A 24,760-nucleotide genomic window follows, 5' to 3' on the forward strand; every position below is an offset into this window, starting at 1 on the left:
ACACAATACCTACAGGCCTATTCAATACAATATCATATTATATACACAATCTCTGGTCATGCAGGCAGTCTTCACTGTGCAGACCTGTTTCTGCTTGGCCAGTGTCACAACAGACAGGGCAAGAAACACATTAACCATTACACACACACATGTTTTTGTGCATATGTGTGTGACTGTGCACTCCTACATTGGCATTACAATAACATCAGGGACTTTGATGTCGTCTTAACAGATTCAGGTCAAGGAGCTTTTACCCATCAGCCTTCAGGGAGTTGAATCAGTAGCTGGTGGATTCAACAAAGCAGCTCTCTTGGCTCTACTGTTCTCTATTGTAACTAATGATTTACCTCTAGCATTAATAAAGCCTGTGTGTCTATGTACACTGATGATTCAACATTATACACGTCAGCTAGCATAGCTAGTGAAATCACTGCAACCCTAAACGAAGAGTTGCAGTCCGTTTTGGAACGGGTGGCTAGTAATAAACTAGAGTAGAGATTGATTGCATTAATTATTCTTATTCTTACTTGATAGTGCATGTCAGAGCAAAAACCAAGCCATGAGGTCAAAAAGGAATTGCCCGTAGAGCTCTGAGACAGAATTGTGTTGAGGCACAGATCTGGGGAAGGGTACCAAAACATGTCAGCAGCATTGAAGGTCCCCAAGAACACAGTGGCCTCCATTCTTAAATGGAAGAAGTTAGGAACCACCAAGACTCTTCCTAGAGCTGGCCACCCGCCCAAATTGAGCAATCGGGAGAGAAGGGCCTTGGTCAGGAAGGTGACCAAGAACCCGATGGTCACTCTGACAGAACTTTAGAGTTCCTCTGTGGAGATGGGAGAAACTTCCAGAAGGACAACCATCTCTGCAGCACTCCACCAATCAGGACTTTATGATAGAGTGGCCAGACGGAAGCCACTCCTCAGTAAAAGGCACATGACAGCCTGCTTGGAGTTTGCCAAAATACACCTAAAGTCTTCAACAAAGTACTGAGTAAAGGGTCTGAATACTGATGTAAATGTGATATTTCAGTTTTTTATTTTTAACACATTTGCAAAAACTTCTAAAAACCTGTTTTGACTTTGTCATTATGGGGTGTTGTGAGTAGATTGATAAGGAAACATAAAAATGTAATTTAATCAATTTTAGAATAAGGCTGTAACGTAACAACATTTGGAAAAAGTCAAGGGGTCTGAATACCTTCTGAATGCTTTCCATTTAAAATTACTCAAGCAAACAGCCAAATTATCTTTCAAAAATCAGTGAAACAACACCTGCCAACACAATGCCTCTCCCCTACCTGACCTAGTTAACTTAGTTAAGGCATATGCATATGTAGTAATATATGTGTGTAAGTCTGTAATGTGTATGTTCATGTTTTCCTAATGTACGTCAATTGTAAAATATTTAGTCTGTAATGTGTATGTTCAAGTTTTCCTAATGTACGTCAATTGTAAAATATTTAGTCTGTAATGTGTATGTTCAAGTTTTCCTAATGTACGTCAATTGTAAAATATTTAGTCTGTAATGTGTTTTTCGTTATATTTCGGACCCCAGTAAGACTAGCTGTCACCATTGGCGTCGGCTAATGAGAATCCCAATAAAATCTATATCTAAATCATGTCGTCATGGAAGATGGATAAGGCTTTGGACATCGTGGATGTTCTTTAGCAAGAATGGGCAAAGCTGGTACTGATGGCCACTACGTGCACAGAATTTCATTCCAGCCCATCACTAACACACTCGATTCAGCTGATCAACTTATCATGGTAATCAATTCAGCTGATCATCTTATCATGGTCATCAATTCAGCTGATCATCTTATCATGGTCATCAATTCAGCTGATCAGCTTATCATGGTCATCAATTCAGCTGATTAACTTATCATGGTCATCAATTCAGCTGATCAGCTTATCATGGTCATCAATTCAGCTGATCAACTTATCGTGGTCATCAATTCAGCTGATCAATTTATCATGGTCATCAATTCAGCTGATCAACTTATCATGGTCATCAATTCAGCTGATAAGCTTATCATGGTCATCAATTCAGCTGATCAGCTTATCATGGTCATCAATTCAGCTGATCAACTTATCATGGTCATCAATTCAACTGGTTAACTTATCATGGTCATCAATTCAGCTGGACATGGTCATCAATTCAGCTGATCAACTTATCATGGTCATCAATTCAGCTGATCATCTTATCATGGTCATCAATTCAGCTGATTAACTTATCATGGTCATCAATTCAGCTGATCAACTTATCATGGTCATCAATTCAGCTGGACATGGTCATCAATTCAGCTGATCAACTTATCATGGTCATCAATTCAGCTGATCATCTTATCATGGTCATCAATTCAGCTGATCAACTTATCATGGTCATCAATTCAGCTGGACATGGTCATCAATTCAGCTGATCATCTTATCATGGTCATCAATTCAGCTGATCATCTTATCATGGTCATCAATTCAGCTGATTAACTTATCATGGTCATCAATTCAGCTGATCAGCTTATCATGGTCATCAATTCAGCTGATCAACTTATCGTGGTCATCAATTCAGCTGATCATCTTATCATGGTCATCAATTCAGCTGATCATCTTATCATGGTCATCAATTCAGCTGATCAGCTTATCATGGTCATCAATACAGCTGATTAACTTATCATGGTCATCAATTCAGCTGATCAGCTTATCATGGTCATCAATTCAGCTGATCAACTTATCGTGGTCATCAATTCAGCTGATCAATTTATCATGGTCATCAATTCAGCTGATCAACTTATCATGGTCATCAATTCAGCTGATAAGCTTATCATGGTCATCAATTCAGCAGATCAGCTTATCATGGCCATCAATTCAGCTGATCAACTTATCATGGTCATCAATTCAACTGATTAACTTATCATGGTCATCAATTCAGCTGGACATGGTCATCAATTCAGCTGATCAACTTATCATGGTCATCAATTCAGCTGATCATCTTATCATGGTCATCAATTCAGCTGATTAACTTATCATGGTCATCAATTCAGCTGATCAACTTATCATGGTCATCAATTCAGCTGGACATGGTCATCAATTCAGCTGATCAACTTATCATGGTCATCAATTCAGCTGATCATCTTATCATGGTCATCAATTCAGCTGATCAACTTATCATGGTCATCAATTCAGCTGGACATGGTCATCAATTCAGCTGATCAACTTATCATGGTCATTAATTCAGCTGATCATCTTAGCATGGTCATCAATTCAGCTGATTAACTTATCATGGTCATCAATTCAGCTGATCAACTTATCATGGTCATCAATTCAGCTGATCAACTTATCATGGTCATCAATTCAGCTGATCATCTTATCATGGTCATCAATTCAGCTGATCAACTTATCATGGTCATCAATTCAACTGATCAGCTATTCATGGTCATCAATTCAGCTGGACATGGTCATCAATTCAACTGATCAGCTTATCATGGTCATCAATTCAGCTGATAAGCTTATCATGGTCATCAATTCAGCTGACTAACTTATCATGGTCATTGATTCAGCTGATCAACTTATCATGGTCATCAATTCAGCTGATTAACTTATCATGGTCATTGATTCAGCTGATCAACTTATCATGGTCATCAATTCAGCTGATCAACTTTCATGGTCATCAATTCAGCTGATCAACTTATCATGGTCATCAATTTAGATGAGTGATTAGGTCAATGCTATGTTAATGCCTGGTTGAAGCAGATTTCCCACCTGCTGTCTGTTTGTAGACACTCTCTCTCTATTAGGTCATAGTTTTGAAGTTGTGTTATGAACTTCCTAATAAAACTTTCCATATTAGAAAAGAAACATACAGCATGTACTCTTATCAGAACATTACAGACTGGTCTAGTTCTCATTGTTTACGAGGCCTGTGCAGAATGTCAGAGGGTAAAAATAGATGCTGTGTTTTAGGACTACAGGAAATGACATCAGCTGAGAAACAAAAGTGAACTTGGTGGGTGTGGAGGGTATGGTGGTTTGGAAACCACAACATTTAGAACAATACACAACCCGGTTTAATGGCCATAGCAGTGGTCCAGAACGACAAACAGTGGATCCTTCATCCTTCCAGTATGTGGCCTGCATGACTAAGCCCGCACTAACTACTACACAGTCACCACACAGGGAGAGCAAGACACTGTGTCTCCCCCCACTGCAGCTGGATTCTAATCACTCTAGACCAGGGGTGTCAAACTTATTCCACGGAGGGCCTATTGTCGGCTGTTTTTTTTATTTTTTATTAAGACCTAGACAACCAAATGAGGGGAGTTCCTTACTAATCATCAATCAAGTACAGGGGAGGAGCACAAACACGCAGACACTCTGCCTTCAGTGGAATGAGTTTAACACGTGTTCTCTAATAAGTCCCCCCCCCCCTCTCTCTCTAGCTCTCTCAATTCAAATTCAATTCAAGGGCTTTATTGGCATGGGAAACACGTGTTAACATTGTCAAAGCAAGTGAGGTAGTCTCTCTCTCTGTCTCTCTCTCCCCCCCGCCTCTCTCTCTCTCTCTCACTCTAGCTCCCTCTCTCTCCCTACCCCCTCTCTCTCTCTCTATCTCTCTCCCCCCCTCTCTCTCTCTCTCTCCCCATCTCTCAATTCAGTTCAATTCAAAGGTCTTTATTGGCATGGGAAACATATGTTTACATAAACAATGCAGTAAATAAGGTTCATGTTGGTTCATGAATGATGTTCCAGGAACATCATTCCGTTTCACTTTTTGTTCTGATCATAATCACTGTCAAGGGCGTAGGAGCCGGGAAGTTTCAGTAAAAAGTGTATGAATGTAAACATAAACATATTGTGCTTTTCTTTTCCATTGATTTAACATGCAACATGTAGAAGGATTTATATTCAGATGCAAAGTGGAAAGCAGCATCGTTCTTGTTTGTAACAATCTGTTGACTGCATTTTACCTAACAGAGCAGTATGCAGACTTAAAGTGAATGGATCTGCGCTGTTTGAGTGACAGGGTGGGGATGAGGGAAGCATTCGCAAGAGGAGAAAAACACTGAGTGTAACTATAAAAGTGGATGTTATATGCGGCTGAGTGGCATTTCAAAATATTGCGATATGGATCTCTTGCGATATGGATATTAGACATGTAAATAATGCAATTTGTATCATTATTTGATTAATCTTGCAGCCCTATTTATCTGTGCAAGGTTCTATCTAACTAGCTAACGCTAGGTAGTTCTGGTTGTGTGAATGTTTTGAAGCCAAGAATATTTGCTAGCTACAGAATTACTTGCACAATCACTGTCTTAGTCTTCATCGTAGGGTCAGCAAGTTAACAACGGATGTGCAACCAGTCAAGAATAGATAAAAAGAGGGCATTTTTTTTCAAAGGAGCGTAATGTAATGTAAGATAGGTTTTTGGCAACTGCCCACACACCAGCCTTGGCAAATTTCAGTGCTTTCAACTTAGATGACTCATGAAGGTGTGTTCCATGTGTTAAGACGTTGTTTGGTGCTATCATGATCATGGCAGGATAGTGACAGACATGAACAAACAGAGGGGCAGTGAGGAAGAGAGAGAGAGAGGCCACAAACCAACGGGTAAGATAGTGAGAAGTGCCTCTCCAAGCCCATAGAGTTCAAAGTCTGATGATCTGTCATAGTTTGAATCAATCTGAATGATCATATATGATCTCTGATGAAATGATAGCAACTTAAGCCTAGAGAGTGTGTTGCATGTGTTAACTTCTAGCAGGAGAGAGCCATGATGATATTTTATTTTTGATAATTGTGTAGAGAGGAGATTGATTAATTTCAGATTTACCTTTCATGCCTACCTTTATAAAAAAGGATTAAAACAGTTTTGAACTGTGTATGTTGCTGGTTATTATTACATAACAATTACTACAGTTGAAAATGTGTACAGCAGCAGTAGTAACAACATTGGTGAAGAAAAATACTATTAAATCATCATATAGAGAAAGAGTACAAAATGGTTGTTAAATTGAATATGTCCACATATTATTATATTCACATATAACAGTCACACTGGTTTCAGTACAGTATAAATGACCATGGCTCTAAGAATGATTAGACTGTATCAGAGCAAGTGCACTTCTGTAAGGACTTCCTTAGTCTTGTAAATTTGCCCATATGTAAGTTAAGAGTTGTCTGTATCCTTTTCTCAAGCATTTAAAACCTGTTATTTTTTATTTACAAAAATAAATCTGGGGGCATGCTCCTGGACACCCCACCCCCCCTCGAAGCAAAATGTGTCCCCGCCCCCCAATGTCAGAGTCGCTCCTACGCCCCTGGTCACTGTCTCCACCTCTCTGTTAGTTCAGTCTGTTAGAAAGGCAGTACATTCACTTAGGAGACACACCTTGACATAGACAATAGACAGGTGGAGATAACATACAGGTGCAGGAATGTAGTAGTACCTGATACGTTATATTCATAGGAAGGTCCCCTCTAGTGGTATTCACTCATACCAAATACCATTGGCTATTTCACAATCACCTGAAGATATATTGGATTCATTTTGGAATTAAATTAAAACAATATCACGTCACATCAAAGTCGTCTGTGTCATGAGGTTCCCTTGTCTTTGACCCCCCTATCTGTGTTTGTTAGAGTAGGAGTACGTTAAGCTGATTTCTCTGGGCCATGAAAGTGTTAACAATAATACAGAGAGTGAATCGGGTTGTCCCCAGCAACGCACTGGCATCCCAAGAGCTCTTGAAAGAGAAAACATTCAACGGGGGTGAAGAACTAAGAGAAGGAGAGAAAGAGAGAGAGAAAGAAGGAGATAGGAGACCTGGCTCTAAAGAGAAGACAGGCTATGTTCCCACTGTCCACAAAATGAGGTGGAAACTGAGCTGCACTTCCTAACCTCCTGCCAAATGTATGACCATATTAGAGACACATATTTCCCTCAGATTACACAGACCCACAAAGAATTAGAAAACAAACCCAATTTTGATAAACTCCCATATCTACTGGGTGAAATACCACAGTGTGCCATCACAGCAGGGAGATTTGCGACCTGTTGCCACAAGAAAAGGTCAACCAGTGAAGAACAAACACCATTGTAAATACAACCTGTATTTATGTTTCTTTATTTTCCCTTTTGTACTTTAAGTATTTGCACAACATTACTACAACCCTGTATATAGACATAATGTGACATTTGAAGTGTCTCTATTCCCTTGGAACAATTGTTAGTGTAATGTTTAGCCCCAGCCAAGTCAGACCACAGCCGGAGAGATATAGCCCCAGTCAAGTCAGACCACAGCCGGAGAGATATAGCCCCAGCCAAGTCAGACCACAGCCAGAGAGATATAGCCCCAGCCAAGTCAGACCACAGCCAGAGAGATATAGCCCCAGCCAAGTCAGACCACAGCCAGAGAGATATAGCCCCAGCCAAGTCAGACCACAGCCAGAGAGATATAGCCCCAGCCAAGTCAGACCACAGCCAGAGAGATATAGCCCCAGCCAAGTCAGACCACAGCCAGAGAGATATAGCTCCAGCCAAGTCAGACCACAGCCAGAGAGATATAGCCCCAGCCAAGTCAGACCACAGCCAGAGAGATATAGCCCCAGCCATGTCAGACCACAGCCGGAGAGATATAGCCCCAGCCAAGTCAGACCACAGCCAGAGAGATATAGCCCCAGCCAAGTCAGACCACAGCCAGAGAGATATAGCCCCAGCCAAGTCAGACCACAGCCAGAGAGATATAGCCCCAGTCAAGTCAGACCACAGCCGGAGAGATATAGCCCCAGCCAAGTCAGACCACAGCCGGAGAGATATAGCCCCAGTCAAGTCAGACCACAGCCAGAGAGATATAGCCCCAGTCAAGTCAGACCACAGCCGGAGAGATATAGCCCCAGCCAAGTCAGACCACAGCCAGAGAGATATAGCCCCAGCCAAGTCAGACCACAGCCAGAGAGATATAGCCCCAGCCAAGTCAGACCACAGCCGGAGAGCAGGCCTAGGCACTCCACTCATGCCCAGACATGGAGCTGGACACTCGGCAGAGAAGACTGGCATCCTCCTCTGGTATCTCAGCCTCCCAGACACAGAGCAGCTATACACAGAGCAGACAGGCCTAACATGGTCAAGTCAATGGAAGGACCTTTAGTAGCAACAATGGCAAGGGGACACAAGTGATTGGGCTTACAACACTGGATGTCCACTTACTGTAAACACACAGAGCTCACACCGCCACAGGGGACCTCTAAATGGAAGTGTGTGTGTGTGTGTGTGTGTGTGTGTGTGTGTGTGTGTGTGTGTGTGTGTGTGTGTATGCGCCACACACGCATGTGTGTGTTTATGTGTGTCTGGGTGGAAGGGGGTCTGTTGAGGGCAAGAGATCAGAGATCTGAAGAGACTCCCCATGAGTATATCTGTATGACCAGGCCAAGACATGAAGAGAAGAGAGGGAGACACAGCGACTGAGACAGAGAAAGAGGGTGTTTGAATGTGTTTTGGGATTAGGACTAACTCTGCACGGTCAGATCTGGACGACTGCCACTTCAGATCCATCTCAGTCTGGCATCGTCAGTCTCTCTCTCTTTCTCTCTTTCTCTCTCTCTGTCTCGCTGTCTCTCTCTCTCTTTCTCTCTGTCTCTCTCTCTCTCTTTTTCTCTCTCTCTGTCTCTCTCTCTCTGTCTCACTCTCTCTGTCTCTCTCCCTCTGTCTCTGTCTCTCTTTCTCTCTCTCTCTCTCTCTCTCTCTCTCTCTCTCTCTCTCTCTCTCTCTCTCTCTCTCTCTCTCTCTGTCTCTCTCCCTCTGTCTCTCTCTCTCTTTCTCTCTCTCTCTCTCTCTCTCTCTCTCTCTCTCTCTCTCTCTCTCTCTCTCTCTCTCTCTCTCTCTCTCTCTCTCTCTCTCTCTCTCTCTCTCTCTCTCTCTCTCATAGGGCGTGGCCCTGTGCCTGAACACAGCTTTCTCAGAACAATCAGGATTAAATAATAATTTTTAAAAAACAGGCAAAGAGTTACATATAACACAAGCGTATTATTAATTCAGCCCAGGGTCTCAGCTACACCCTACACAGTACTATTATGGTGTAAAGTCCATCCTAGTGCTCTAGTGAGTTACTAGTAGAGGAAGTAGTGACTAACACTGCACCTGGAGCTAACACCACTCCCTCTCTTCAATATCTCCTATCTGAGTCCTCTGTAGCTCAATTGGTACAGCCTGGCACTCGTGGGTTCCATTCACGGGACCACCCGTATGTAATATGTATGCACGCGTGACTGTAAGTCGCTTTGGATAAAAGCATCTGCTAAATGGCATGTTATGTGAGTTTAAGTGTGTGTGTGCGATGTGGCCAGCGGCAGGGTTCTGGATGGGTGAGGGACTTCAGCTCGGCCTGATGACTAACAGCCATGCATGGATTTGTGAACATATTGACACAGTCACAGGTGTGGAAACAATAGAGGTTTACTGAGCTATTGGATTCTACATGGGGTAGTCAATAGCCAAGAAGAGCCTTTTTCTCATCAGGAAATTAAGCTAGAATAAAATATGCCGACACCACAGACAAACAGAGTGAATCGGCGACTGCAGACGGGTTTTGGGAGCCGAGCCACAATGGCATCTCTCCGTGGGAATAACATGCTCTGCCATTGTCTTTACAATTACAGGTCTGTTTCCTCACTTTCCTGTTGTTTCCCGATGAGCTGGGATAACAATCACATTTCTACTCCTTACTGGAAAGGAGTTATATAACGCATCTTCTGTACAGTTTACAAGAAGCTAGTGGTCCCGTAAAGTCTAGTGTATTATGAGAAACAGAGTACTCAGACATGGACACCCTGGGCATTGGAAGAACATGAGAGCAAGGTTTAGAGCATTGGGGTGTCAGTGTGTACTATTGTATATTGTGTATATTCACTCTAACGGTTTGTGTAGGATGTTAGTGTGCGATGTCATTTTGAGGGTGTGTCGGGTAGGGTGTTAGTGTGTAGTGTGTCAGTGTGTAGTGTGTACTCACCCTGAAGGTGTGACCGTGTCCTTTCAGTGTGTATTATGTAGGGTGTGAGTGTTTAGGATGTTAGTTTGTAGTGTGTTAGTGTGTAGGGTGTCAGTGTGTAGGGTGTCAGTGTGTAGGGTGTCAGTGTGTAGGGTGTCAGTGTGTAGGGTGTGAGTGTTTAGGGTGTCAGTGTGTAGGGTGTCAGTATGTAGGGTGTCAGTGTGTAGGGTGTCAGTGTGTAGGGTGTCAGTGTATAGGGTGTCAGTGTGTAGGGTGTCAGTGTGTAGTGTGTAGGGTGTCAGTGTGTAGGGTGTCAGTGTGTAGGGTGTCAGTGTGTAGGGTGTAGGGTGTCAGTGTGTAGTGTGTTAGTGTGTAGTGTGTCAGTGTGTAGGGTGTCAGTGTATAGGGTGTCAGTGTGTAGGGTGTCAGTGTGTAGGGTGTAGGGTGTCAGTGTGTAGGGTGTCAGTGTGTAGGGTGTCAGTGTGTAGGGTGTCAGTATGTAGGGTGTCAGTGTGTAGGGTGTCAGTGTGTAGGGTGTCAGTGTGTAGGGTGTCAGTGTGTAGGGTGTAGGGTGTCAGTGTGTAGTGTGTCAGTGTGTAGGGTGTCAGTGTATAGGGTGTCAGTGTGTAGGGTGTCAGTATGTAGGGTGTAGGGTGTCAGTGTGTAGGGTGTCAGTGTTTAGGATGTTAGTTTGTAGTGTGTTAGTTTGTAGGGTGTCCGTGTGTAGGGTGTCAGTGTGTAGGGTGTAGGGTGTCAGTGTGTAGGGTGTCAGTGTTTAGGATGTTAGTTTGTAGTGTGTCAGTGTGTAGGGTGTCAGTGTGTAGTGTGTTAGTGTATAGGGTGTCAGTGTGTAGGGTGTCAGTGTGTAGGGTGTCAGTGTGTAGGGTGTCAGTATGTAGGGTGTCAGTGTGTAGGGTGTAGGGTGTAGGGTGTCAGTGTGTAGGGTGTCAGTGTGTAGTGTGTCCGTGTATAGTGTGTCAGTGTGTAGGGTATCAGTGTGTAGGGTGTCAGTGTGTAGGGTGTCAGTGTGTAGGGTGTCAGTGTGTAGGGTGTCAGTGTGTAGTGTGTCCGTGTATAGTGTGTCAGTGTGTAGGGTATCAGTGTGTAGGGTGTCAGTGTGTAGGGTGTCAGTGTGTAGGGTGTTAGTGTGTAGGGTGTCAGTGTGTAGTGTGTAGGGTGTCAGTGTGTAGGGTGTCAGTGTGTAGGGTGTCAGTGTGTAGGGTGTCAGTGTGTAGGGTGTCAGTATGTAGGGTGTCAGTGTGTAGTGTGTCCGTGTATAGTGTGTCAGTGTGTAGGGTATCAGTGTGTAGGGTGTCAGTGTGTAGTGTGTTAGTGTGTAGGGTGTCAGTGTGTAGTGTGTAGGGTGTCAGTGTGTAGGGTGTCAGTGTGTAGGGTGTCAGTGTGTAGGGTGTAGGGTGTCAGTGTGTAGGGTGTCAGTGTGTAGGGTGTCCGTGTATAGTGTGTCAGTGTGTAGGGTATCAGTGTGTAGGGTGTCAGTGTGTAGGGTGTCAGTGTGTAGGGTGTCAGTGTGTAGGGTGTCAGTATGTAGGGTGTCAGTATGTAGGGTGTCAGTGTGTAGGGTGTCAGTGTATAGTGTGTCAGTGTGTAGGGTATCAGTGTGTAGGGTATCAGTGTATAGGGTGTCAGTGTGTAGGGTGTACTCACTCTGAGGGTGTGTATAACTGTGTCTTGTGCCTCCAGTTCTCCCTCCAGGATGCTGAGGAGCTTCAGGAGCTCCGGCCTGCTCAGAGTCTCCATATTCATCATCACCCCCTAAACACACACACACACGCACACGCACATGCACACACACGCACACGCACGCACGCACACACACACACACACACACACACACACACACACACACACACACACACACACACACACACACACACACACACACACACACACACACACACACACACACACACAGACAGACAGACAGAGAGAGAGAAGAGGGGGATGGATGGATTATTGTCAGAGTTTAGAGATTGGAGAAAGGCAGGATTACTAACATCTGTCTATAAAGACATAAAATGTCACTACACTATCACAGCAATAAAAACCACTCTAGTTCGGTAAGAATGGCATTTTTAGCTTTTTAAATTCATAGCTCCCGTTCTGAAAGGGGGATAGTGTTAAAGACGCACACAAACATGCACACACACACACATGCGCGTGCGCACACACACACACATTCCTGTAGGGTGACAGCGGAGGCAGAGGTCCCTCTGTGGGCTGGCAGGGTAGTGCCGGGATATAAACAGGAAGTCATTAGCATATCTGCATGTTAAGTCACTGAGTCTGACTGAGAGAGATGCTATTTGGCCCTAAACAGAGAGTGCACAGTGGCAGAATACCTGACCACTGTGAATGACCCAAACTTAAGGAAAGCTTTGACTATGTACAGACTCAGTGAGCTTAGCCTTGCCATTGAGAACGGCCGCCGTAGGCAGACCTGGCTCTCAAGAGAAAACAGACTATGTGCACTCTGCCCACAAAGTGAGGTTGAAACTGAGCAGCTGTTCCTAACCTCCTGCCCAATGTATGACCATATTAGAGACACATATTTCCCTCAGATTACACAGACCAACAAAGAATTTGATAAACTCCCATATCTACTGCATGAAATACCACAGTGTGCCATCACAGCAGCAAGATTTGTGACCTGTTACCACAAGACAAGGTCAACCAGTGAAGAACAAACACCATTGTAAATACAACCTATATTTATGCTTATTTATTTTCCCTTTTGTACATTAACCATTTGCACATCTTTACAACACTGTATATAGACATAATATGACATTTGTAATGTCTTTACTCTTTTGGAACTTCTGTGAGTGTAATATCTACTGTTCATTTTATTGTTTATTTCACTTTTGTATATTATCTATTTCACTTGCTATGGCAATGTTAACATGTGTTTCCCATGCCAATAAAGCCCCTTGAATTGAATTGAGAGAGAGAGAGAGAGAGAGAGAGAGAGAGAGAGAGAGAGACAGAGAGAGAGAGAGAGAGAGAGAGAGAGAGGGAGAGAGAGAGAGACAGAGGGAGAGAAAGAGTTTGAGAGAGAGAGAGAGAGAGAGAGAGAAGAGAGAGAGAGAGAGAGAGAGAGAGAGGAGAGAGAGCGAGACAGTGAGAGAGAGAGAGAGAGAGAGAGAGAGAGAGAGAGAGAGAGAGAGAGAGAGCGAGAGAGACTGACGATGCCAGACTGAGATGGATCTGAAGTGGCAGTCGTCCAGATCTGACCGTGCAGAGTGAGTGTAATGTTTACTGTAAATTTTTTATTGTTTATTTCACTTTTGTTTATTATCTATTTCACTCGCTTTGGCACAACTCAATCATGAGACATCAAAGCCAAAGTAACTGAGTAACATTAAGAAATGCTATAGATGGAAGGAATGCAGTTTGGAAACCTACCAAAAAACAATTAGGCAACAACAAATTCAATCCCTTTTAGACAATTTCCTGGGTAAAACGTTCCACTGTAATAGTGAAGGTGTAAACTTGGCAGTAGAAAATCTTAACAGTATATTTGTCCTCTCAGCTTCCCTATCAAATCTAAAAATCTCAAATAGAAAACCGAAGAAAATGAACAACAATGACAAATGGTTTGATGAAGAATGCAAAAATCTAAGAAAGAAATTGAGAAACCTGCCCATTCAAAAACATAGAGACCTGGAAAACCTGAGTCTACGCCTTCACTATGGTGAATCACTAAAACAATACAGAAATACACTATGGAAAAAGAAGGAACAGCACGTCAGAAATCAGCTCAATGTAATTGAAGAATCCATAGACTCTAACCACTTCTGGGAAATTGGAAAACACTAAACAAACAACAACACAAATAATTATCTATCCAAAATGGATATGTATGGGTAAACCACTTCTCCAATCTTTTTGGCTCTATAACAAAAAATAAAGAGCAAAAACATATACATGATCAAATACAAATCTTAGAATCAACTATTAAAGACTACCAGAACCCACTGGATTCTCCAATTACCTTGAATGAGTTACAGGACAAAATAAAAACCCTCCAACCCAAAAAGGCCTGTGGTGTTGATGGTATCCTTAATGAAATGATCAAATATAGAGACAACAAATTCCAAATTCTCCTTAACATCATCCTTAGCTCTGGGTGAAATACCTCAGTGTGCCATCACAGCAGCAAGATTTGTGACCTGTTACCACAAGAAAATGACAACCAATGAAGAACAAACACCATTGTAAATACAACCTATATTTTTGTTGATTTATTTGATATTTTTCCCTTTATTTTCCCTTGTGTACTTTAACCATTTGTACACTGTTAAAACACTGTATATATATGTATAATATGACATTTGTCATGTCTTTATTGTTTAGAAACTTCTGTATGTGTAATGTTTACTGTTAATTTTTTATTGTTTATTTCACTTTTATATATTATCTACCTCACTTGCTTTGGCAATGTTAACACATGTTTCCCATGCCAATAAAGCCCATTGAATTGAATTGAGAGAGAGGTTTGGTTGTGTTCTCTTACTGTCCATTCAGACCCCGAGACCGGCTGTGTCGGTCTGTTGACATGGTCAGGAGGAGGAAGAGAAGACTACAGCTCAAAGAGATCTGACAGACAGGAGAGGCCCAGTTCTTCTGTTGGACCAGTGGGGGCCACAGCCAGCCAGGGACAACATACACACTCCCACTACCAGAATCAAAACTGACCAACAACAGTACAATCAGTGTCTCTCTCTCTCTCTTTCAATTCAATTTCAATTTAAGGGCTTTATTGGCATGGGAAACATTAACAAAGCAAGCGAAATAGATAATAAACAAAGGTGAAATAAGAAGTTCTCACAGAAGTTCCAAAAGAATCAAGACATTGCATATGTCATATTATGTCTATATACTCTCTCTTTCTCTCTCCCTTTGTGGTTTCTCCTCTTCCTTTTACTCAGCATGTCCCAGGCAGGTCTCCCTCTCTGTGATGTATCACAGACCACAGTATTGACTGCCATGGGAACTACGTGGACACAGACCACAGCCCTGGCTGCCATGGGAACTACGTGGACAAAGACCACAGACAATTCCTGTCCTACGTCTATTGCTTTCCTCTCTCTCTCTCTCTCTCTCTCTCTCTCTCTCTCTCTCTCTCTCTCTCTCTCTCTCTCTCTCTCTCTCTCTCTCTGTATGTCCCTCTCTGTCTGTCTCTCTCTGTCTCTTTCTCTCTCTGTCTCTCTCTGTCTCTCTCTGTGTATCTCTCTGTGTATCTCTCTCTGTCTCTCTCTGTGTATCTCTCTCTCTCTCTCTCTCTCCCTCTCTCTCTCTGTCTGTCTCTCTCTGTCTCTTTCTCTCTCTCTGTCTCTCTCTGTGCATCTCTCTGTCTCTCTCTGTGCATCTCTCTCTGTCTCTCTCTCGCTCTCTCTCTCTGTCTCTCTGTCTCTCTCTCCATGTTTGTTTCTACTAACTACAGCATCCACTGTAGATTAATATCTGTCTGTGTCTGTATCATTGCCTTATCTCCTATGAGTAAACACTACCCCTCGACAAAGTCTTGTGTTTGCCTGAGTAGCCTAGCCTATGTTTACATGTATTGCATCACTGTTCCAGAACATTTTCTCCTTCACACAGACCTCAATGCATTATGTGGTTTACCCCTCACTCACAACCAAATAACTGAGTGTTAATGTGTGCGGTTGGTTTACTACACCAACACTACCCCAACACGCACACACACCAATGCACCCAAACACAAAAACACACTGTAGTTAACTGTTAATAACACTGCTGTGGTTGAACTGTTGGCTTATTGAGCATAAACTCTCCTTTAATGAATAGATGAGATATCTGACTTCACTCTGATATCTCAACAGCCAGTATGTGTGTGTTTGTGTTTCGTGGCACGTTGACGACCTGGGTTCAACACCAGCAACCTATCACACCCTGTCCTCATTCTGGGCTTGCTGTGTGTTGGACTGACATGCACAAGGTTTGAGTCCTATTTAGGTAAAACATTTAAAATCCCCAAATTTGCTACAAAAGTGGATTTAAAGCACAGGTGAGTATCAGACCAGAGGAAGACAGCTCAGTGGGACACCAGCTACATCAACACATCTCCTGCAGTCCTGTCTCCTGGAGCCATTGTCTCAAATGAAGCAGAATCCTCTTGTAATAGTTAACAGTGTTTATTGTAGTTGTGTGACAGCGCCATGGTCACTTCTAGCTAACTCCTTCAGAGGAAAAAGACTCACTGGTCATGCTAGTCTTAGTCACCTGAGGCATGGTTGTTGTAGTGTAGGTGGACAAAAAACAAAAAGATGAGTTAATTATTGTCAGGTGGGATAACACTTGTTCCACCTGCCAGTCTCTCTGTTTAGACTAGTTATTGTGTATTGGAGAGACAAGGTGAGGTAGGTGTACCTATTTTGTATGCTATTTAAAGAGTGTCTAGGGTTCCTATTAGGCTAATGCGCATTCACAATTCTAGGCTACTAGATGATCAACAAATCAGGGTTGTACTCAGTGGTTAAATATGTAGAACATTACAGATAGAAACGCAATTCATAGAGCAGATACAATCTTATTCTACCATCTGGAAGTTCTGAATATTACAATCCTCGTTTAGATATCAACCAAGCTAGTGGTTCCAAAGTTTCCCTTCCTATTATTTCAGCGGGATACTTGGCAGGACAGTCCGGTACTGTAGCGAGCCAGCCAGCTACGCTCACTTGCTCAAATCACGCACACACAATTAAAGATCATGAAAGAAGCTGCGATCATATGGTAATATTAGTGTCCTCCATTCACATACCTTCATGCGTTAAGTCCTGACTTCATAAATTTTACAACAACATACAAACGTAAACGTTAAAATAAAAATGAATAGTAGAACCCGAGTATCCGAGCGCTTATCCCAGTGGCGAATAAGACAACAGTCTTTGACAAGACAGACAGCCTATCGATGGGGCGTATTTCAAAATTCTGACCAATAGTAGACTGGTTTAGCAGAGGTGGGCAGGGACAGGGGCGGGCTCGCAGCGACGGGGTAAAACTCTTTGTTTGGGTGTGTTGGTTAAAGTTGCGCCTAGACGCTGATCTAAAATCGGATTTTCGTTCTTCCTCCAATGGCTCAGCGTAGGATTTAGGCAGGTTGAACTGGTCCGAGATCTATTCATACTGGTGGTTTCTAGGCTTGTTCACATAGCGTACCCAGCGCTCTCTGTTTTGGCTAGAATATCAAGTCAATTCAATTCAAAGATGTATTATTTGCTTGGAAAGCAAGTGAAAAAACTAAAACAAAACAAAGACAAAAACCAGCAAAGCGAATTAAACGAAACAAAGACAAAAATAATCAGACATTAACATGTATCAATGCGAGCGGCGACGGCATAACACCGTGGTCTCACAGCCGGCAGGCAGAATAACCACTGCTCCAGTACGGGTTAACCCTATCGGAGGGATCGAAACAGGTCTACTCACAAAAAAATGTTCAAGATAATAACAATGTTGAAAATATTATATTATTAGTGGTTGGTGCTTCTGATACACTGGTTGAACTTTTCTTGTTGCTGTGATTACACACGGTCTCATTTCACCTAACAGATACAGGAGTTTGTTCAAATTGTATTTGTGTTTGAACCTGTACCCCCTGTATATAGCCTCATTATTGTTGTTTTATTGTTACTCTTTAATTTTAACTCATATTTTTCTTAAAACTGCCTTGTTGATTAAGGGCTTGTAAGTAAGCATATCACGGTAAGGTCTACGCCTATTTTATTTGGCGGATGTGACCATTTTTAAACTTTATTTTATTTTATTATTCTTGGTGGGAAATATGTGCCTTTTATAGTCATACATTTGGCAGGAGGTTAGAAAGTGCAGCTCAGTTTCCAGCTCATTTTGTGGGCAGTGGGCACATGGCCTGTCTTTTCTTGAGAGCCAAGTCTGCCTATGGCACTTCTTAATAGAAAGGCTATGCTTTTTTTTGGTTGGGTGTAATTGTGTTGCTGTCCTTGGGGTCTGTTTGTGTTTGTCAACAGAGCCCCAGAACCAGCTGGCTGACGCTTCACACCGACAGTACATTTGCGTTTTGGTACACCAGAAGTAATGTACATGCATTTCCAATGGAACGCTGCGTTTGCCTTTGCATTGCGTTCTGTGTGGTGCATACATTGAAATTATGCAAAGACGGCTTGACAGAAATGGAAGCAGAAGGTGAATGTTGAACTTTTGTTGCACACATATCCTGATCATGCTGCCTACCATTTTGCGCAAAACAGTGTATGTGTGATCGAGGCGTAAGGGATACACCCACGCACACACACTCACGCCATTTCGCCGGGTGGGCGGTGCTACACGTCACCATGGGTGTAGATTAAAATTTGCATAGGATTACACACTGTTTTCGAGAACGAGCCGAGCATTAGCTCATGTCCGGTCCGGATCGTGGAATCTATTCAACACACTACTAAGCCATAAAGTACAGGTTGGCTAAACTTAACTACAATAATGGATGTTACTGTTTCATCAGGGAGCCACAAAGATGGAATTGTTGAATTCACATTTGCTATTTCATGCAACCACATAATAGAAAGAAACAAAACACATAATTTGTACTCGAACTTCACACTGTTTAAAGCTGAGATATATCATTCACGCAAAGTAAGTGTGTATGTCTCCAGGATAATATGGTAAAGCTGGCCTCATTTATAGGCCCTCAAACAAATAAATAAGACCAAGGACGTCCAAAAATCATATTAATGAAGCCAGCAACGATTGACAGTATACAGGTATTATTGCATGTTGATTACCAATTGCTGTGAAATTAGATTAAATGTAGTCATGATCAGTTTCATATATTTCATTCAGGTAAAGCTTAGGGAGGGAATGCCATTTATACTGAAGGTAACATGGAGAAAATCTGGCCTCTCTGAAATGAAAATGGATGGCCCTCCCTTCAGCAAAATATATTTCACCTAAACCCTCCCTGAAGGCTTGAAAAAACAATCCCCTATAGCCAAAATAATACTTAAAACATGAAGTGGATAGCAGAGAACATGCCTAGCATTTACAATCATTTCTTGGACAGACCAGAGCCTTAGATATGCTGTTTTAGAAGTGGTTATTCATTACATGCCAATGCAGGAGTTCTGAAAGGGCTCTGAGCCAGAAGGTTGTGGGTTCACAGTCCATTGTGGACAAGAGTAGCGGTGAAAAGATCTCCTTTATAGTAAAAACATTGCATGAATCTTCACTACATGACCAAAAGTATGTGGACACCTACTCATCAAACATTTCATTCCAAAATCATGGGCATTAATATGTTTCAAGAACAAAAGGACATGCATTCAAGTATTTTTGTTGTTGTAGTGGGGAGAGTAACAATAGTAATCTCAAAAAATTATACTTTAAGGGAAAGGTTTTTATATATGTCTTTACAGTGCCTTGCGAAAGTATTCTGCCCCCTTGAACTTTGCGACCTTTTGCCACATTTCAGGCTTCAAACATAAAGATATAAAACTGTATTTTTTTGTGAAGAATCAACAACAAGTGGGACACAATCATGAAGTGGAACGACATTTATTGGATAATTCAAACTTTTTTAACAAATCAAAAACTGAAAAATTGGCCGTGCAAAATTATTCAGCCCCCTTAAGTTAATACTTTGTAGCGCCACCTTCTGCTGCGATTACAGCTGTAAGTTGCTTGGAGTATGTCTCTATCAGTTTTGCACATCGAGAGACTGACATTTTTTCCCATTCCTCCTTGCAAAACAGCTCGAGCTCAGTGAGGTTGGATGGAGAGCATTTGTGAACAGCAGTTTTCAGTTCTTTCCACAGATTCTCGATTGGATTCAGGTCTGGACTTTGACTTGGCCATTCTAACACCTGGATATGTTTATTTTTGAACCATTCCATTGTAGATTTTGCTTTATGTTTTGGATCATTGTCTTATTGGAAGACAAATCTCCGTCCCAGTCTCAGGTCTTTTGCAGACTCCATCAGGTTTTCTTCCAGAATGGTCCTGTATTTGGCTCCATCCATCTTCCCATTAATTTTAACCATCTTCCCAAACCATGATGCTGCCACCACCATGTTTGACAGTGGGGATGGTGTGTTCAGCTGTGTTGCTTTTACGCCAAACATAACGTTTTGCATTGTTGCCAAAAAGTTCAATTTTGGTTTCATCTGACCAGAGCACCTTCTTCCACATGTTTGGTGTGTCTCCCAGGTGGCTTGTGGCAAACTTTAAACAACACTTTTTATGGATATCTTTAAGAAATGGCTTTCTTCTTGCCACTCTTCCATAAAGGCCAGATTTGTGCAATATACGACTGATTGTTGTCCTATGGACAGAGTCTCCCACCTCAGCTGTAGATCTCTGCAGTTCATCCAGAGTGATCATGGGCCTCTTGGCTGCATCTCTGATCAGTCTTCTCCTTGTATGAGCTGAAAGTTTAGAGGGACGGCCAGGTCTTGGTAGATTTGCAATGGTCTGATACTCCTTCCATTTCAATATTATCGCTTGCACAGTGCTCCTTGGGATGTTTAAAGCTTGGGAAATCTTTTTGTATCCAAATCCGGCTTTAAACTTCTTCACAACAGTATCTCGGACCTGCCTGGTGTGTTCCTTGTACTTCATGATGCTCTCTGCGCTTTTAACGGACCTCTGAGACTATCACAGTGCAGGTGCATTTATACGGAGACTTGATTACACACAGGTGGATTGTATTTATCATCATTAGTAATTTAGGTCAACATTGGATCATTCAGAGATCCTCACTGAACTTCTGGAGAGAGTTTGCTGCACTGAAAGTAAAGGGGCTGAATAATTTTGCACGCCCAATTTTTCAGTTTTTGATTTGTTAAAAAAGTTTGAAATATCCAATAAATGTCGTTCCACTTCATGATTGTGTCCCACTTCTTGATGATTCTTCACAAAAAAATACAGTTTTATATCTTTATGTTTGAAGCCTGAAATGTGGCAAAAGGTCGCAAAGTTCAAGGGGGCCGAATACTTTCGCAAGGCACTGTATTTTATGTTTAGCTCACAGAATATATAAAATAGAATAAATTAATAGAATAAATGTGGCTAAACAAATGTAGACAATAATACATGCATTTTTATTGCTTCCAAAATGGGGAAGTGCCCAGATGGAGTCACGTTGGCTTCAACACAGGGTCCCCCAATAGGCAATCTAATAGGCCTGTGGGAGAGTGGGGTTTAGTTGAGCGGCCCTTATGTCTAGGAAACCATACACACAATGTATAATTTAACCAAATATTTACAAAGAGGTCATCATTTCATGGAGTCTGTGAAGGAAGAAAACACATGTAAAAAGTGGTAAGCAAGTTAGGTAAAACATTTTTAATTATCAAATAAATTGATTGTTAGAGTTCCATGATGGTTGTATGTAAACCAAAGTAGATACTTTAAAGATTGTTCTATACATCTGTTGGGGTCTCTATAAGCTTCAATATGAGATCCTAAACCTAGCGTGAAAGGGCATCCTTGTAGCTGTTTGTGATAAAATAGTCCAAATGTTTGCAGTGAGGTAAGTTGAACCAATGCCATGGGGTAAGTTGAGCAAATGCCATGGGGTAAGTTGAACCAATGCCATGGGGTAAGTTGAACCAATGCCATGGGGTAAGTTGAACCAATGCCATGGGGTAAGTTGAACCAATGCCATGGGGTAAGTTGAGCAAATGCCATGGGGTAAGTTGAACCAATGCCATGGGGTAAGTTGAACCAATGCCATGGGGTAAGTTGAACCAATGCCATGGGGTAAGTTGAACCAATGCCATGGGGTAAGTTGAACCAATGCCATGGGGTAAGTTGAACCAATGCCATGGGGTAAGTTGAGCAAATGCCATGGGGTAAGTTGAGCAAATGCCATGGGGTAAGTTGAGCAAATGGCAAGTTAAGCAGATTTAAGTGTTTTCCTCCCATTGTTGCTGGGATATGAGGTAAGAACAGGGCCTGGACTATGTTTAAAGTGTTCGTTAGGTGTACAACGTGTTTGTTAGGTGCTAAGCCTGTGTTAAAAGATTGATAAAATGATTAAAAGACAAAAAAGCTATTGTGATTGTGTTGAATTGTGTTTGGGAAATAAAGACATGGTTTTAAAAAGGTAGAGGTAATATTTCATTCCATACTGAAATTTGTAGGCGGCTTAACTTAACTCGTCCCGTGGCTCAACTTAACCCATCCCGTGGCTCAACTTAACCCGTCCCGTGGCTCAACATAACCCATCCCGTGGCTCAACTTAACCCGTCCCGTGGCTCAACTTATCCCGTCCCGTGGTTCAACATAAACCATCCCGTGGCTCAACTTAACCCGTCCCGTGGCTCAACTTATCCCGTCCCGTGGCTCAACCTACCCCGTCCCGTGGCTCAACTTAACCCGTCCCGTGGCTCAACTTAACCCGTCCCGTGGCTCAACTTAACCCGTCCCGTGGCTCAACTTATCCCGTCCCGTGGCTCAACTTATCCCGTCCCGTGGCTCAACTTATCCCGTCCCGTGGCTCAACTTAACCCGTCCCGTGGCTCAACTTATCCCGTCCCGTGGCTCAACTTATCCCGTCCCGTGGCTCAACTTATCCCGTCCCGTGGCTCAACTTAACCCGTCCCGTGGCTCAACTTATCCCGTCCCGTGGCTCAACTTAACCCGTCCCGTGGCTCAACTTAACCCATACCCGGGCTAAGATGTGCCAAGAGACCACTTTTTTGGACAAGCTATGTTGTCAAAACTGTCATGTTAACATGAATTCTGATTATTTCCAGGGATACTCTACATCCTGAAACATACAGTACCAGTCAAAAGTTTCAAGCCACCTACTCATTCAAGTGTTTTTCTTTATTTTTACTATTTTCTACGTTGCAGAATAATAGTGTAGACATCAAAACTATGAAATAATGTAGTATCAAAAAGTGTGTTAAACAGATCAAAATACATTTTATATTTGAGATTCTTCAAAGTAGCCACCCTTTGCCTTGATGACAGCTTTGCACACTCTTGGTATTCTCTCAACCTTCTTCATGAGATAGTCACATGGAATGCATTTTTAATTAACAGGTATGCCTTGTTAAAAGTTCAATTGTGGAGTTTCATTCCTTCTTAATGCATTTGAGCCAATTAGTTGTGTTGTGACAAGGTAGGGGTGGTATACAGAAGACAGTCCTATTTGGTAAAAGACCAAGTCCATATTATGACAAGAACAGCTCAAATAAGCAAAGAGAAACGACAGTCCATCATTACTTTAAGACATGATCAGTCAATATTGAACTTTGACAGTTTCTTCAAGTGTAATTGCAAAAACTATCAAGAGCTATGATGAAACTGGCTCTCATGAGGACCGCCACAGGAATGGAAGACCCACAGACTTACCTCTGCTGCAGAGGATAAGTTAATTAGAGTTACCAGCTTCAGAAATCTGCAATTAAATGCACCTCAAGTTGCAGCCCTAATAAATGCTTCAAAGAGTTCAAGTAAGAGACACATCTCAACATCAACTGTTCATGGTCGAATTGCTGCAAGGAATCCACTACTAAATACACCAATATGAAGAAGAGACTTGCTTGGGACAAAAAACACAGACAATGGACATTAGACCGGTGTAAATCTGTCCTTTGGTCTGATGAGTCCAAATTTTACATTTTTGTTTCCAACCGCTGTGTCTTTGTGAGACGCAGAGTAGGTGAAAGGATGGTCTTGTGTGGTTCCCACCATGAAGCATGGAGTAGGTGTGATGGTGTGGGGGTGCTTTGCTGGTGACATTGTCTGTGATTTATTTAGAATTCAAGGCACACTTAACCAGCATGGCTACCACAGCATTATGCAGTGAAACACCATCCCATCTGGTTTGAGCTTAGCGGGACTATCATTTGTTTTTCAACAGTACGATGACCCAAAACACACCTCCAGGCTGTGTAAGGGCTATTTGACCAAGAAGGAGAGTGATGGAGTGCTGCATTAGATGACCTGGCCTCCACAATCACCCGACCTCAACCCAATTGAGATGGTTTGGGATGAGTTGGACCGCAGAGTGAAGGAAAAGCAGCCAACAAGTGCTCAGCATATGTGGGAACTCCTTCAAGACTGTTGGAAAAGCATTCCAGGTGACTACCTCATGAAGTTGGTTGAGAGAATGCCAAGCGTGTGCAAAGCTGTCATCAAGGCAAAGGATGGCTACTTTGAAGAATCTATTTTGATTTGATTAACACTTTCTTGGTTACTACATGATTCCATATGTGTTATTTCATAGTTTTGATGTCTTCACTGTTATTCTACAATGTAAAAAATAGTACAAATAAGTAAAAGCCCTTGAATGAGTAGATGTGCCCAAACGTGTGTTTGGTACTGTATGTATATATCTTTGTTGGAAATAATACTACACTGAACAAAAATATAAACTTAACATGCAACAATTTCAATGATTTCACAGAGTTACAGTTCATATAAGGAAACAAGTCAATTGAAATCAATTCAGTAGGCCCTAATCTATGGATTTCACATGACTGGGAAGGGGCTCAGCCATGGGTGTGCCTGGGAGGGAATAGGGCCACCCACTTGGAAGCCAGGCCCAGCCGCTGGGGAACCAGGCCCAGCCAATCAGAATGAGTTTTTCCCCACAAAAGGGCTCTATTACAGACAGAAATACTCCTCACTTTCATCAGCTGTCTAGGTGGCTGATCTCAGACGATCCCACAGATGAAGAAGCTGGATGTGGAGGTCCTGGGCTCGCGTGGTTACACGTGGTCTGCAGTTGTGAGGCCAGTTGGACGTACT

The 24,760-nt window shown here is 42.4% G+C and overlaps 1 protein-coding gene across 2 annotated transcripts in view; it reads right to left on the minus strand.

Annotated features, from left to right (window-relative positions):
• LOC139368902 (CTTNBP2 N-terminal like b) overlaps window positions 1-24,760 on the minus strand; it is a 54,503-nt gene extending 29,743 nt beyond the window's left edge. The window contains exons 1-2 of one of the 2 annotated variants that reach the window (XM_071108381.1): window positions 16,785-16,913; window positions 11,648-11,755 (exon numbers count right to left, since the gene is read on the minus strand). In XM_071108381.1, coding sequence (XP_070964482.1) covers window positions 11,648-11,755; window positions 16,785-16,790 — 114 coding nt within the window. In that variant the 5' untranslated portion in view covers window positions 16,791-16,913. Of the gene's footprint in view, window positions 1-11,647; window positions 11,756-16,784; window positions 16,914-24,639 lie in introns of those variants that run through there. The other variant, XM_071108382.1, reaches the window with a different exon arrangement.

Source organism: Oncorhynchus clarkii, chromosome 16, assembly GCF_045791955.1.
Source record: "Oncorhynchus clarkii lewisi isolate Uvic-CL-2024 chromosome 16, UVic_Ocla_1.0, whole genome shotgun sequence".
Classification (NCBI taxonomy): domain Eukaryota; kingdom Metazoa; phylum Chordata; class Actinopteri; order Salmoniformes; family Salmonidae; genus Oncorhynchus; species Oncorhynchus clarkii.